General features: G+C 39.4%; 5 protein-coding genes across 6 annotated transcripts; all 5 read left to right on the top strand.

Moving 5' to 3' along the window:
* Positions 1–1927: 1927 nt before the first annotated feature.
* On the top strand, positions 1928–2581 carry LOC101171516 (histone H2B 1/2). Its single transcript, XM_011483755.4, has one exon. It carries the CDS (start codon positions 1971–1973, stop codon positions 2343–2345), a length of 375 nt encoding a protein of 124 aa, XP_011482057.1. The 5' UTR covers positions 1928–1970; the 3' UTR covers positions 2346–2581.
* A 317-nt stretch (positions 2582–2898) lies between these two features.
* Positions 2899–3298, top strand: LOC101170117 (histone H4). The gene has a single exon (XM_023962791.2). The coding sequence runs from the start codon at positions 2957–2959 to the stop codon at positions 3266–3268; it is 312 nt and encodes a 103-aa protein (XP_023818559.2). The 5' UTR covers positions 2899–2956; the 3' UTR covers positions 3269–3298.
* Positions 3299–4841: 1543 nt separating this feature from the next.
* Positions 4842–5965, top strand: LOC101170364 (histone H4). Its single transcript, XM_004076617.5, has one exon. It carries the CDS (start codon positions 4970–4972, stop codon positions 5279–5281), a length of 312 nt encoding a protein of 103 aa, XP_004076665.1. The 5' UTR covers positions 4842–4969; the 3' UTR covers positions 5282–5965.
* A 424-nt stretch (positions 5966–6389) lies between these two features.
* Positions 6390–6942, top strand: LOC144983585 (histone H3). The gene has a single exon (XM_078930380.1). It carries the CDS (start codon positions 6440–6442, stop codon positions 6848–6850), a length of 411 nt encoding a protein of 136 aa, XP_078786506.1. The 5' UTR covers positions 6390–6439; the 3' UTR covers positions 6851–6942.
* A 1746-nt stretch (positions 6943–8688) lies between these two features.
* Positions 8689–11049, top strand: LOC105355654 (histone H1-like). Of its 2 annotated transcripts, none has more exons than XM_023962288.2 (2): positions 8689–9904; positions 10379–11049. In XM_023962288.2, the coding sequence occupies exon 1, from the start codon at positions 9212–9214 to the stop codon at positions 9803–9805; it is 594 nt and encodes a 197-aa protein (XP_023818056.1). In that variant the 5' UTR covers positions 8689–9211; the 3' UTR covers positions 9806–9904; positions 10379–11049. The 2 variants fall into 2 exon arrangements, with proteins under 2 accessions (XP_023818056.1, XP_023818055.1); XM_023962287.2 differs by having other exon boundaries at positions 10374–11049.
* The last annotated feature ends 5081 nt before the right edge of the window (positions 11050–16130 follow it).

The following is a 16130-nucleotide window of genomic DNA, read 5'->3' as shown; positions in this document are numbered from 1 at the left end:
AAGAACAACAACAAAAAAATATGTACGTTATTTTAAAGGGATGTCATTTCTGTACCATGTACTAAAACCTACTGGAGATGTTTGGTTCCCGATAGTATTTGGATGGAAAGGCTGGAGTGTGACCCAAAAACTATTAATAAATAATAAAATGAAAGAAGTTTCTTTTAAAATAATTCACCAATCAGTTCATGCTAAGATACGTGACAATTGATCCTGACTGTACTTTTTGCAAAACACAACCAGAAACAATTAACCATCTTTTTTGGAATTGTACTCAAATTAGAATCTTTTGGAAAAAGTGTTAACAAATTTATCAGAAAACATATTCACCCCAACTTCACTTTGAAATTTGAATATATATAATTTTTAATATAACATAATTTTTGGCTTTCACAATAAAAACTTGGACTCAAGTAAAAAACTAATAATTAATTTTAATATTATTCTATTTGGCACATTTTATATTCATAAATGCTCATTTTCTTCATCTTCTATTTTTTTCCCTGTGTTAATCAAACAAATTGAAATGTATCTAACTAACATCTCTAAAAGTCCGAAAGCTGTATGTTTGTATGGAAGTTGTAGAAACCTCAATGTTTTTATGTAAAATGCATGTAATATGTATGCTCCCCTGGCATATTTGAAGTTTACTATGTAAACTGTGTTTTGTATTGTACTTCCGTTTTTTACAATAAAGTACAACAACAAAAAAAGAAATGAGTGAAATTAAAGAAAGAAAGAATAAAACTGTGAAGTAAGTAAGGAACCTAATTGTGACTTATATCATCACTTTACACAAAATGTACACAAAGAGTGGTCTACAAGAAATAAACACAAATTTATGAACACAAAAGTGAATATAATTATTTAAATAAGTATTTTTGACGTCACATTTTACTTTAAGAGGATTTCAACACTAACTGAAAAAATAATTTTAGATATTATTTAGATACCAAAAATGAAAATACATCTCTCTGTGACCTTCACATTCACACCATAATAATATATTTTTACTTGTTCTGATAAAAAAAATTGAATTGACAGAATCGTCATTTCTTCTGTATGCAAGCTTTGCAGTATGTGATTACTCTGCACAATGTGAGAAACCTTCTGGAAATTAAACATCACATAATTAACAACACAGAACTAATCAAATTTTCTTTCTTTTTTAGATCTTTTTTTTTTTTGGATCAGTCCTTTCTAACCAACCAAATGCAGAGAATTTTACATTAATGCTCATGTGGGGTTGTGTCCTTCCAGACATCCTTAGTATTGGTCCTCATTAATTCCTAACACATGAGATGAAATGTTATAACGACTAATTTAGATTTAGGTTTCCTATGAACACAGCATTTTATGTTACCTTTTGTAAAAAAATGAAAGCAAAAGTTTTCTTCTTTTTGCAAAGTATACTGGTTTTTCAAATTATTCAGATGTGTGCCAACTTCTGTTTAAAATGCACAGTTGTTCTTTACGTTTGCAACACATTTACTCAAAAGACCTCAACCATCTGAACAGCTGCCCCCTGTCTGAAGCGGGAGAAGTTGTGCAGTTGTTGTAAATCCTGTTGAGGTCACTTCTGGGCTATTTCGTTGTATAAATAAATAAAAAAAACATTACCTGATATGCATGTTAACTGTTAGCTGGTTAAATGAGAGCTGTGTTAAAGATGGTTGTTAATTAGAGACAAGATAAAGATTTTATGCAGTTAAAACTCTGGAAGTTAAATCAAGTTTATATATACATGATTAAAAATACGTGAAAGTTAACTTTTTAAGAATATATTGTGCTTTTACTAACTCCTCTGATCCACTTCCATGTTTTTCTGACATCTTTCTACTTCTCTGATGTCCTATGCGTTCAGCCAATCACTGTCGAGAGGCTGCACAGCTACATTTACATGGAACGAGTATAATTACAGTGACTGGTCTCCTTTGAATCACTCGGTTGCGTCAGTCATCTGATTCAAAATGCCCGAACCCGCCAAGTCTGCGCCCAAGAAAGGCTCCAAGAAAGCCGTGACCAAGACGGCCGGCAAAGGAGGAAAGAAGAAGAGGAAGACCAGGAAGGAGAGCTACGCCATCTACGTCTACAAGGTTCTGAAGCAGGTCCATCCTGACACCGGCATCTCCTCCAAGGCCATGAGCATCATGAACTCCTTCGTGAACGACATCTTTGAGCGCATCGCCTCCGAAGCCTCTCGTCTAGCTCACTACAACAAGCGCTCCACCATCACCTCCAGGGAGATCCAGACTGCTGTGCGCCTCCTACTGCCCGGCGAGCTGGCTAAGCACGCCGTGTCCGAGGGCACCAAGGCCGTTACCAAGTACACGAGCTCCAAGTAAACTCCTACTGCCACGAAAACCCAAAGGCCCTTTTAAGGGCCACCCACATCTTTTCCTGATGAGCTCTACCCTCTTACTTTAAATATGTAAGGATTGATTTGTGAGTGTTAAATCAGTTCTCCGGTTCACCAAGATTAAAAATGTAAAACACGAGGAACATTAGGGCCCGATGGCTAAGGGGAGCGAACAATAAACGTAGAAATAAAGCACTGATGCTTGTGACAAAACTACACGAAGTACAAAATTTCATTAGTCAATTTCAGATAAGGGATAAAATGTACAAAAGGGACTTTCAATGATACACCAGCACGGTGCACTGTCCTGATGCGCGTGCGAAGTCACTTCCCCTTTTTACAGTTTTAACTTGTCATTTAAACTTTCATAAATGAGAATGAACTGGTAATGTTTATTTGTAAACATTACCACAGTTTTCTTGTAATAGGAATACGAAATCTTAATTTGTATTCCTCGGTTTCGGTTAAAGCCTGTTCGTGATAATTTGCATTTGGCTCCACCCAGTCAACTTCTTTGACGTCCGCTGGATAGGAATAAAAAGCGGCTCTCACGTTTGTCTGTTATTTGTGTTAGACTTGTCTAAGTGAGAACACATCATGAGCGGAAGAGGCAAGGGAGGCAAAGGTCTGGGGAAAGGTGGCGCCAAGCGTCACCGCAAAGTTCTCCGTGATAACATCCAAGGCATCACCAAACCCGCCATCCGTCGCCTGGCTCGTCGTGGCGGCGTCAAGCGTATCTCCGGGCTCATCTACGAGGAGACTCGCGGCGTGTTGAAGGTCTTTCTGGAGAACGTCATCCGCGACGCAGTCACGTACACAGAGCACGCCAAGAGGAAGACTGTGACCGCCATGGACGTGGTCTACGCTCTGAAGAGACAGGGCCGAACCCTGTACGGATTCGGAGGTTAAACTGCAGCTCCAGCGACAAAAAACAAACAACGGTCCTTTTCAGGACCACCCACATGACTGACGAGCAAAGACCCGCTTCAGCCAGTCCAAGCTGTACAATTCAGACAAGTCAATACATCATCGATAACTTTAAAACTGGTTATGAATATAATGTAATACTATATATTACAAAAAAGTGGTTGTTATTCATCAGAAAACATTCATGACTTAAAGAGTAGAATGACACATCACGTGACAGATATAATACTCTGTTAAGTTGAGAATTTTGAAAAGATTATGGCCAAAATTAGAACTAAGAAGCAATTATTTGAAATCGTCCATATTTGTGTGAGAGCAAATGACTTATTACATGATGCGATTCAATTTTTTACTGTTTACTTCTTTTGGAATAACCGGTTACACAGTATGTATACGAACTAGTACTATTTAAGATAAAAAAGGTTAGTTTTTGGTCTACATAGATTATATTCTATTTTACTTTCATAAAGTAGGTACATCCTGTGTCATCCTGCTTGGTAAAAGTCAAACATGACATTTTATACGATTGTGGTGTGCATTCATCGTTTTTCTCCTTGTATTAGTGGTCATTAGAAATAGATAAACTGTCAGTGTATTATAATTTTGACTTTTTTTTTCTCTTTCTGAACGTTTCCATATGTTGTCTTATGAGTTTTTATGGAACAGTGTCAACAACAGTGTTCATGCTTTATGTTTTAGATTTTATATAACTTCAATGCAAAAAATGTGAAGAGAAAAGACTAAAATCTAAAGAATGTTGCAATGAATTAAACAACGTCAGGGCTGCATTTTGACTTATAAAGTGCAAATTTATCTGCAATCCTTGAAACTGATGTAGCCCACATGTCCTCTAACATAGACAAAGTTTTTTAATACGTACATATATGTCAGTAAATTGTAGGCATTTGGTCAATTTCAAATATCTGGGAATTTCAATCTAGAAAATGTGGGACAAATATTTGTACCTGGAATGAAATCCGATTACTTTGTTCCCCTCAAATGTAGTTCTAGACTTGTTATTGTAAGCCTTGAGATGTGAAAACAGCACTAAAAATGGGTTAGAATGAACTATTTCTGCAGTTAAAATACTTATGAAAGCATACATAGTTGACTAAATTGTGTAAGTGTTGTCACTTCACCTTTGTTTTGATAGGATCAACTGGATGTTAAGCTCACTTCTCACTTTTTAACCAATACTCTTTACTTAAGACAAATCAAATTGACATGTTGGTTTCTTCTACAAAGCCAGAGGTGTTATTTTGGTTGGACTGAAAGGTCTATAACACAGACAAACCTCCATCTCATAAGATATCAAATTTACCGTTTGAGACTACATATTTAGACAAAAACGTGAACCTTAAATTGTATGTTTCTGCAATCCTTCCTAAATCTGTCTGTTCTCCAGTGCAGCTAAAAGGAAGCCTATTTTCAACCCTAATTATAGAGCAACAGCTGCTATTTATCCTAATTTATTATTGAGAACTGTTAACTGTGAAGTTTTGTAATTGGTGTATTCTACTACTGTTCTGTGTCAAATGTTCTAGAAGAAATATGTTTGTGCTGTGTATTTGGCTCCACCCAAGTAAGGTGTCTTCTTTGACGTCCGCTGTTCAAATTTATAAGCTGTGTCAGTGCGGCTGCCATTTCAGAGTACTCTGGACTCACTTAAGATATCAAATCAACATGAGCGGAAGAGGCAAGGGCGGCAAAGGTCTGGGGAAAGGAGGCGCCAAGCGTCATCGCAAAGTTCTCCGTGATAACATCCAGGGAATCACCAAGCCCGCCATCCGCCGCCTGGCACGTCGTGGCGGCGTCAAGCGTATCTCCGGGCTCATCTACGAAGAGACTCGTGGCGTGCTGAAGGTCTTTCTGGAGAACGTCATCCGCGACGCAGTCACGTACACTGAACACGCCAAGAGGAAGACTGTGACCGCCATGGACGTGGTCTACGCTCTGAAGAGACAGGGCCGAACCCTGTACGGATTCGGAGGTTAAACTGCAGCTCCAGCGACAAAAAACAATGGTCCTTTTCAGGACCACCCACATGACTGACGAGCAATTATTCTCTTATGAAATCTATCTTATATTTTGATAAATCAATGACTCGAGTGAAATCAGGCAAGTTTGTGAATGTTTACTTCAGCATACTTCTGACACAAGCTTAGGAAACATCATTTAATGACGGACTATTTGAAACGGTGACATCTAGCGGAATAACAAAGCTCAAACGGGGAGTGGTTAGTCTCCCAGTTCTCCAATTTGTATGAATGACATCTCAATCTGTAGTGATGTGGTATTTCAGATGCATGATTGAACAAACTGGAAAACTGAGTGATTAAAAGGAATAACTTGAAGTATTAAGTTAATTTAATTTTTATAATTCAAAACTTCAGCACTTTGTTATTTTACCATCACAATCCTCCAAGTATCTCTGACATTGACCTGAGGCTCCAAATGTTCTGACTGAATCATAAATGTGTGTATTTAGATATTGAGCAGGTGTGCATTCAAATGTCTTTACTTCTGTCAATTTATATATAAACCTCAAATTTTAAGTAAACTAAAATATTTTCCGCTTCATAAAAATGTCAATTATACAAATTTTAAAATATGAACTGGCTTTATCGCATAAGAAACAAAGCCTGGAAATATAAATAAAATGTGTTCAGACAAAGCAAATGATTTTCATTTCACTTTACTTTATCAGAGCTGGATGCCTGTCAAAGTAATGTAACACGTTTGTTTGGGTAGAATAAGTTAAAATCTATACAATTCATGTCCATAAATCATGAGTGTAATACAGCACTATACCTCAAACTACATTTCTTGATTGTGATTAAAGCAGCATGGATCTTGGAGAATATTCATCAGTCTTTTAAAGATGTAAAAGAAAAAAAAATGCTGTGTAATCACATAAAAATGTTATGTTAAAAAATGAACAATGTTATCCTGTCTTTGGCCCTTTTTCAACCGTTACCTTTGTTTCCCGCCTCAATTTGAAGTTTGAAACCCAACCAATGACACAAGGTACATCCCCCTTTTCTTGACCAATCAAAGTCGACGTTAACCCGGCAGCGTGCTTAAAGAGCGACTGCTTGTCGATGAGAATCATTCGTTCTTCGATTCCGAACAACTCTCGCTTGTCCACCAACGATGGCCAGAACCAAGCAGACTGCTCGTAAGTCCACTGGAGGAAAAGCCCCCAGGAAGCAGCTCGCCACCAAGGCTGCCCGCAAGAGCGCACCCGCCACCGGCGGAGTGAAGAAGCCTCACCGCTACAGGCCCGGCACAGTGGCTCTCCGTGAAATCCGTCGCTACCAGAAATCCACCGAACTGCTGATCCGCAAACTGCCCTTCCAGCGGCTGGTGAGGGAAATCGCCCAGGACTTCAAGACAGACCTGCGCTTCCAGAGCTCCGCTGTCATGGCGCTGCAGGAGGCAAGCGAGGCTTACCTAGTCGGTCTGTTCGAGGACACCAACCTGTGCGCCATCCATGCTAAGAGGGTCACCATCATGCCAAAAGACATCCAGTTGGCCCGCCGCATCCGCGGAGAGAGGGCTTAGTCTCACCTGATCATCTGACTACAAACCAACGGCTCTTTTAAGAGCCACTAAATTAATTCAGAGCTTTTATTCCTACAAAGCTATACAACATTTTTATGAAGTAACTATCATATATGAATACTTAATGTAGCAAAAAACCCATGAAGTATAAACATGCAATTACAACTAGCCACAATACTTCATTTCTATCTGGGTGGGGGTGTAGTGTATTGATAAGTTGGCAATTGAAAACTTAAACAGTGTATATATTCCTGTGTCTTGGCTCTAAACAACCTAAACTAATAGTTGGACCATAGGCTCTGAAGAAGCTTGTCTTTCTCATTCTAGAACTGCACTGTCCCCATGAATTACAGTAAGACTTGGCATAGATACTAAGTGGAAATTGATCTATTCCACAAGACCCCCATTCACATCACATTGATGCCAAATTCTAGGCCATCAGTATAAGTATGTGCTCAATGCACATATTACGTGTCCAACATGAATTTCCATCAGATGCTATAAAAAAAAAAACCAAGTCATAAAGAAAAGTTGACAGTGCAGAACTGACAGATTATTCTTTACTCAGAGATGAATGCAAAACCTGCCTTTTGTATATCAACAGGTCGCACTGTTCAAAGAATTTACCACTATAAGACTCACCATAAAAAAGTTCAGTCATTTGCTTCATTTACTACAGCCGTCAGTGACTTGTGATGTAGCAGTCACAGCTGTCTTATTGCAAAAAATTTGGTGCAAACGTCTGTAGCATGATGTGTGACATATTTTCCCATTTATCCCTTGTGCTATCCTAGGCAAAACATCTGTTTTTTACGTATTACACAGCCGCAACACATCCAAACTATTTTTATGAACAAAGCTGAAGGCTGCAGACGTTTTGCGCCCCAAAAAGCTGTCGACCTTTGCCAACATAAGTCTGTCAAGGTTTACAAATAAGATACAGAGTCGCTGTGGATCTTTTCTGGGTTCATGATGACTTTAGATCTTGTCTTTCAAATATGTGTAATAATTAAACTCACAATCGACCAGAGTTTCTCTTTGAAAAATCCGTACATTACACAAGGATTCACATGTACATTAAAACCAACATTGTTCATTTTGGTTCAATTTCTTTTGTCCTATAAATCAGAAGTTGATAAAGAGTTTCATCTTCATTACAGGTCATTGGACAGATGTAAGTCTCAACAAAACAGCTCCACTTAACTATGTGTTCGTTGAATGAGATGAGCCAGGCAGCACTCCTTTTGTTTTCTAGAATTAATTTATCAATAATGTTTTTGATTACTTTGGATCTAATTTCTGCATTACAATGCTTAAAATTTACTTTCCCTCCAATTAATGTTATGGTTACTCCTATACCTCTTTTACTGATGTTGCTCAGTAAAACTTTATACCTCAATTTCCCATTATTTTACATTAAGACCCTAGAGATATTTTAGAAACAAATATGCCAAGTATTAAGTAAGTAAATCAAACTTTAACTTTCCTTCAAACTCTCTAAAACAGATCAGAAACATGAATTTCTCTTATTATTCCAGTGACACAATTCCTTCTTTATAAATAGCGAATTATGAAGGGGAAAATATTAAATAAAATTATTTTTAAAAAGTTAAGGTATTTATGCTTCACAAAATGTGAAATGTAGCTGAAAAAAAGTAATAGAAAATGAATTTAGCAAATATTCCAATGTGCTAGTCTTATTTCCTTGTAAAAATGTAACCTGCTTTTAAAATTTTAAACCTCTTAAGATATGTCTTATCAAAGTATCTTGACATATTTTTGTCTTTTCCCACATTTGCTGGAAGCAGGAACTTGATTCAAGCAGATCCATCGCAGACTGACTGTGTTTTTCACCGTTAGCGTCTGTGTGTTTGCTCCCAGCAAACAGCGGACTATAAAAACTAAACTAAGAAAATCACTGCAGCAGTTTCACCGTGATTCTGTCCGCAAATGTGTCTTCTGTCAATGTAACCACGTCTGAATTTTAAATAATTCGCTTTTTGGTGTTTTAAGACACAAAATGTGGCGAAAACCTGCTGGTCGCCGAAAGAAATCAGGACGTTTCCGAGAGGTTTGAAACCTCCTGGCTTAAACAAAACATGTTATGAGGCTAAAATGCAGCCTCAGTTGGGAGAAAAAAGACTTTTCTTCAGTTTTGTGTAACTTTTGTGTTAAAAAATGTTGATTTTTGAAGGTTTTTGTCAGAAAACGATCGTGGAGAAAACACAAGTGAGCTCGCGTTTGAGGAAGCAGCACAGGAGCTGGGAGTGTTGTTTCTCCACGGTTCTCATGTGTGTTATATAGTCCGCCTCCTGCACTTAGTGTGGATACGTTCAGTTGAACACCGAGACACACGCAGAGATGGCAGAGGAAGCTCCAGCAGCAGCACCGGCGAAAGCCCCTGCAAAATCCCCGAAGAAGAAGAAGGCCGCAGCCCGGCCCAAAAAGGATGGACCCAGCATCTCCAAGCTCCTTGTATCCGCCGTAACGGAGTCCAAGGAGCGCAAGGGCATGTCCCTGGCGGCGCTCAAGAAAGTCCTGGCTGGGAAAGGCGTGGATGTGACCAAGGCTAACAAACGCATCAACACCGCCGTCACCAAGCTGGTTACAAAGGGAACCCTCAGCCAGACCAAGGGCACCGGAGCATCCGGATCTTTCAAGCTCGCCAAGGAGACTAAACCCGCCAAACCAGAGAAGAAGGTGGTGAAGAAGAAGGCTCCCGCTAAAGCGAAGAAACCCGCCGCCAAGAAGACCGTCGCGGCCAAGAAGCCCGCAGCGAAGAAACCCGCCGCCAAGAAGTCCCCGAAGAAAGCCCCGGCTAAGAAGGCAGCGGCCAAGAAAGTGGTCAAGAAGAGCCCCAAGAAGCCCGCTGCGAAGAAGCCAAAGGCCGCCAAGAAGCCCGCAGTCAAGAAGACCACCGCCAAGAAACCTGCAGCGAAGAAGGCGAAGAAGTAGATCCACCGCTTCGTCCAGCGTTAACCGCACCAAAGGCTCTTTTAAGAGCCACCAACCCACTCAGGGCTTTCCTCCATGATTTTCCTCTCGTACCTACAGGTATCTACACCCAGCAAGAAAAAATAATAAACATAGTTCATAACTTAACTTTGTCGGCAGTTGCATACAACCGACTTGCACATAACTAGTTCTGCACATCTTCAGGTGGGCTTCAGTACTTAACAAATTTTTTAATATTTGGTAAGAATGAGTAGCAGATTTTCGGGGCAGATCTATCCTTGTAATGTTTTCTAATACTAGTGTAAATATTTAGTTAACAGCTTTGATTTTTCTTTATCGGCGTGACAGTCAGAATCTTTCCCGGTCTTTCAATTTAAAATCTGACCAATGAACTAAACTGAAGTGAGCTCCGCCCCTCATAGTTGGCCAATCAGAATCAACGCGGATCCGGTCGAGTCCGCTGTTCCCATTTCTTATGACCGTTTTTAGCCTTTCTAGACAGTTTTATTAATCGTTGCCCGCACTATCTGACCATGTTATCTGTTGTGTCTGCTTGTTTCTTTTGTAGAGCAGCTTTGAAGGCCATGAAAAGAATGTTTTATTATTATTATGAAAGGACAGCGTTCACAGGCGGAACATAAGAATGACGTTTATGATAAGCAAAGTTCAGCTGGATGCAATGCAATGAATAATCCAAGATGAAGACTTTTATATGGAAGTTAGTAGGTGACGACACTGACATAGGAAACTGCTGTGGCATCAGCCGCCCTGCTGGAGCAGAAGCATCACAGACGGAAAGGAGGAAGCTTCACATTCAAGTCCTGTCTTTGAATGTCCCTCGACATTCCTGACTACACTAACATCCATGCAGGACCACCAGTCCCATCGACTGCATGACGCCCTGTCAGCCCCGGAGAAAATCTCAGTGATGGACCAATTCAGCTTCACTATCATTCAGCGCCCCCCCCCCCCCCCCCCCCACACACACACACACCTCTATCATATATCAATATATCAATATATATATATATATAGATAGATATTAATATATATTTAATGTTATTTAACTTGACATATTGTGTATTTGTACTTTTTATACTGTTTGTATTTCTTGCCGTACAAAGAGGGAATTTCCCACTGGAGGAAGAAAACGTTTTTTTTTACGCCAACTCTATATCTGGTCAGCAGGGGGAGCTTTGTGCCTGTCCCTCTGTTTTTAATAAACCCAGAAATTAGTAGAGAAAGTGGTTACATGATGACTTTGAATAATCAATGCGACTTTCTTAAGATGATGTATATATATATATATATATATATATATATATGTGTCCTTTATATATATGATGAGAAGCAACTTTATATCTCTATCAACTACACGGACAAAGTTGAATTGTGAAAATAACAGTTTAAACTTAACACAACATTCAAATAAGTAAACAAAAAAACTGTTGTTTTGGAAAGGAGGATCTGAAAGATTAAACTCTTTTCTGTATCCACTGAACGTAATATTTTTAGAAAAGGAAAAGGGTTTACTGACATCAGTCCGATAACGGGAGAATCAAATCTGAGTCAGATCAGTCTAGTTGAAAAAATAACCTTCCAGTTCTGATCAAAACTAAGGAAAAATTGAAAAAAAATTAAAATAAATAAAAATCTTACTATCACACACATGGCAGAACATGTAAAACACAATAGTAGGGAAAAAAAACTGAAACTAGTATCTGGTATTCACCATAATGCTCTGTTTCATTTCTTTATGAAGTAGATGTCACCACCTCCCCCATCCTGGGCCTCCACAAGAATAAAGCTCAGCACCACAGCCAAAGCCTCTTTTCTGATTGAAGATAATTATTAAATGAGTTTTAATGTTAAAATGGGGGACGATAAAATGCTGTTCATCTTTATTGAGTACAGGAGCAATGATAAACAGAACTTCCCTTTCTTTTATCAGGGTTAAACTAAATGGATATTAGGACTGAAGCGGGTTTGCTAATTTAAACAATGGTTAAAGCAAGATTCTAAGAAAGCTTTATGTGTTTGAGTACAACTACGTTCAGGTCAGCCTTACTTTTTGGCTCTAACTGGGAACACATTTCTACAAACAAAAATATCACCCAAATTTGTAGCTGATTTGCCAAAAAAAAAAAACACTGGGAAACGCTCAGCGTTATTTTGACTGCAAACTTCTGAAAACCTTCTCTGGTCATTTTCAGTGTTTAACCAAGAGGAAGTCCATTTCCTCTCATAAAACCAGCCTAACAGAGAAGAGAAACTACTGATTTGGCTACAGTCTTGTGCATTATATGTGAAGAATACTGATCAGTGAAATCATAAGTGCCAGATTTGGTCTAGTTGTATTTAACATTGTGTTCAGGTCAAAACTGATCTGTTTTCACACTTGAAAATGGATTAAAGAGCCACAGGGAAGCAGAATGCATAAAATAAGGCTTCTAATGGTTTGGCACAGGAGGGGAGACCACATGTAAGCTGCAAAACCCTTGTCTGGTATCATGTGATCGCATAACCCTTGTGCTATCCTAGGGACTTTAACATTGGGAGTTGGGTCATATAGACCCACTAGACCAGGGGTCGGGAACCTTTTTGGCCAAGAGAGCCATAAACGCCACATATTTTGAAATGTAATTTCGAAAGAGCCATACAATAATGTAGTGTCCCTTTCCCACACTGAGGCACGGAGACTTAACCTCTTTTAAAGTTCTTTATTCCGATTACTGCAGACCGCGACAAACGCCGAACAATTAATTCAGCAACTCCTGAATCTCTCCCGCCGAGACGACACGAGAGCGCGTCTCCCAAATTTATATTCACCTGCTCCCGCTCCAGCCCTCCCCTTTCCCTTATTCGGCCCATAGCTGAACCCCATTGGTCCAAACTACCTAACAACAGGCTGAGCGACAGAACTGAGAGCCAATCAGATCTCTGCTTGATGCGGTCAATGAACTCCAGAACTTTTAACGCGGCCCAACAGCCATCCAACTCAGTCCGCGACAATATGTTTAAAACTAAAATACAAGTGAATGTGTGCATTTGATGTAATTTCAACCTTTTTAAAGTACAATAAGTCTGTGGATTCTTTTTAATAACATTGTTATGCTGTTTCTAATAAATGATGAGTATTTCTCGTGGTAGTTTTGCTGATGGTCTAGTCTGGTTTACGTGGTGAGTTTCTGCTTCATGCAGGCGTTGAGACTTTAAACGTGATCTTAGGTTGGTATGAATGTTTTGTAGATGTGAGACAGACGCTCACATGCGGACCTGGAGCCAAACACACACTCACACGCTGCAGTGAGTGACAGGCAGTGGGTTTTACCTATTTACAATCCCTGCGCGATTCACCTGCTGCCTGTCCCCACAACCCCTCAGCCCCCCCCCTGCTTTCTCCCTCACACATCCCGTCCCCGCAACTGCGCGCTCTTTCTCAGAGACGGGAGCGCGCAGTTTTAGGCACGGCAATTCACAGGTTTCCGGGTGGTACAAACTCTGTGAATTAATAGACAATTTTAAACTTATACTAGTGCTGGCGCAGATTTGTCTCTCTAAGCACCGCTACTACTGCGCGCCTCTGCCATCGCATCGCGCACGAGAAGGACTGGTCTAATGAAGAAAAAAAATTTGAATTAAAGATTTGTCTGCGAGCCACATGTGACCATCAAAAGAGCCATATATGGCTCGCGAGCCTTAGGTTCCCGACCCCTGCACTAGACAGTGTGCTGAACCTTTTTTCTTCAATGATTTGTGATCTTCACTGGTGTCCATGGATTACATGAAATCTTTCCACCTTTATCCACCTTTGTCATGGTAGGGAGAACACTTCAATGTAAGGTTTGGGTCTCCTAAGAGAGCACAAGGGTTAAACCGAAGGACTGTTACTGGAAATCCACTCATTACAATAAGTATGGGATATATGTTGAAAAACTGAGTGTTTACTGATGAGTGTCGGGTCACCTTCCATAGAAATGATGGTCATCAGCGTTGCTGGAGAAGGCGAGGTGAACGATACGCTGAGGTCAACAGGGTTGGCTCTGGTGGAGGAGGAGCAGCAGTCTGGGCATGCATCACCAGTCAAAATTAAACCTGTTTGATTATTGTAGATGGTCCAGTCTGCATGTTCTTAACATCATAGAACCATCATCATTCCCCAGCTCCACCAGCACAACCCAAACTTTCTGTTCATGGATGACAAAGCTCCACCACGTAGTGCCAGAATTGTCAGGAAGTAGGAGCGTCTCAAATGTTATGACCAGCAACGACTTGAATTCCATTGAGCCTGTCTACCAGCTGAAGCAGAGACTGGATGATCGGACCCCCAAGTGACCTGCAGAACTGCATGTAGAACTTGTGAAAGAGTGGAACGCCACAGAGAAACATCATGAGGCTAGTGAGGAGCAGCAGACGTTGCTGTCAGGCTGTCATTGCAGCAAATGGTGGAAACAGCCTCTATTAACATGTCAGTGTTTGTTATTTGAGGCCATCTTCAATATTCTCTTAATTTTGGGAGTACTAAATATCAAACTAATAAAAATGGTGATCCTTTTCATTCATTAATTTTAACATCAAAGGGAACTTTTATAAATAACACATGCAAATAACAGCAACATCCATCCCTCTCCTAAACCTGCTTTGTCACAGGGGGTGGTGAAGTCCAGGCCAGCTACTGCACCCTGGATAGCTATGTATTTATCCCTTCCGTTTTTGGATTTGCATGTTTCTATTGTCACACTTTTTCTTTTAGTACTTTTTTGTAGCTCTGCATTTTGTAGGCTTGTTTTGTGTGGCCCTCCTCGGCCAAGCACAAAATGCTCATCAAGTGAGAAGTGAAAGGAGCCAACAGAATGGTAACTTGTGAGAGAAAATTAGGATTTCTGGTTTCGATGGAATGCCAAATGCCTTCTTTAAGAGGAGAAGCCTGGATTCAGATGCTACTTTGCAGGTAAGGGACCTTATTCGGACAGAAGGACCTTCTCCTTGAGGCAGTATGGGTAATTAGGCACATTCTTTAGATTTTCAGTCGCGTCAGGCTTCTGCTCAGTGGGTTGTTGTCTAATCTCAACACTTGCTTCCTCCTTAAACTGTGTCTGGTTATGAGTCAGAGCTCGTTGAAAACTTGGCCTCAGTGCAGAGAAATATGTGGATAAAAACATGCTGTGTGGCAGTTTTAGATCCCTGCAGCTTTTGGCAGTGTTGGATAAATTACTTTTAAAAAGTACTTGATTACTCTAGTTACTTGATGAAATTGTAATCAAATTACTTTACTCATTACTTATTTTCAAAAGTAATTTGCTACTTTTTTATTTTTCATTACATTTAGTTACATATATAAGTTATATCTGGCCCTTTGAGGACAACCAATATGCTGAAGTGGCCCTCTGTGAAAATGACACCCCTGTCTTTGAGAGAGGCTCAGAAAAACACATTGCTAAAGATGCTAATAATGCTAACTCTGCTGGTTATGCTAATGTGTTTAAAAGTGCTAGCATTGTGATCATCCACATCAACTGTCTCAGAAAAACATATTGCTTTTTACAACCGATACCTGATATTTTCCTGCCTCTTGTAGCCGATACTGATACTCAACCGATATTTTTTTTTAAATACGTTAATAAATACAAAGCAACAGCGAACGGCTCTTATGTAGAACTAGTTTTATCTGCAAATAAATTAAACAACAGATTGTAAACACTTTATTGGCCTTTTCAGTCTGTCATAAGTAGAAAGTGCAATGGTCAGAAAAAAATACTAAGACTTTAACTTAAATACCAATGTCACAAGTACATGTTTCAGTATAAATAATGCCCGATATAATAACGTGCAAAATAAATAGTTTGATCTTAAAGTGTAAAAATTATTGTTTTGTTTGAAAAACTGAAGTGCAAAATAATAACTATAAAAGTTTTTAACTAATGTGTAAAATGAATGGTTACTCATATAAATAAACTTTTCAAAAACAGGCATCTAAGCACTTACAAACCATATTTGTTTTTTTTGTTTTTAACTGTGGTTGGATTTCCTGACTTTTCCTGACAACAAATAGCATCTCTGTTTTCTGACAGGTTAGCTGTTGATTTTTTTCTTATTCAGCACATTCGTAGCAGAAAAAAAAACCGCTCACCATCAATGCTAGTGCAGGGCGCTGACAGCTATTTCCATCATGGAAGTAGTTTATCTTTTTCTTTTTTCAGAATGAGCGCTACCGCTAGAGCTAGCAATGACAGCAGCTTCATTTTCTTTCCACACATCGCAGTGGTGAATTTTTAAATAGCTTGTGAGATTTGTGGTATTAAGGCTTGACCTTTTTTACTCTTTG

The sequence above is a fragment of the Oryzias latipes genome, chromosome 14 (genome assembly GCF_053564925.1).
Source record: "Oryzias latipes strain Hd-rR chromosome 14, Olatipes_Hd-rR_3.1".
Classification (NCBI taxonomy): Eukaryota; Metazoa; Chordata; class Actinopteri; order Beloniformes; family Adrianichthyidae; genus Oryzias; species Oryzias latipes.
This window is presented reverse-complemented; position numbering and strand designations above follow the sequence as displayed.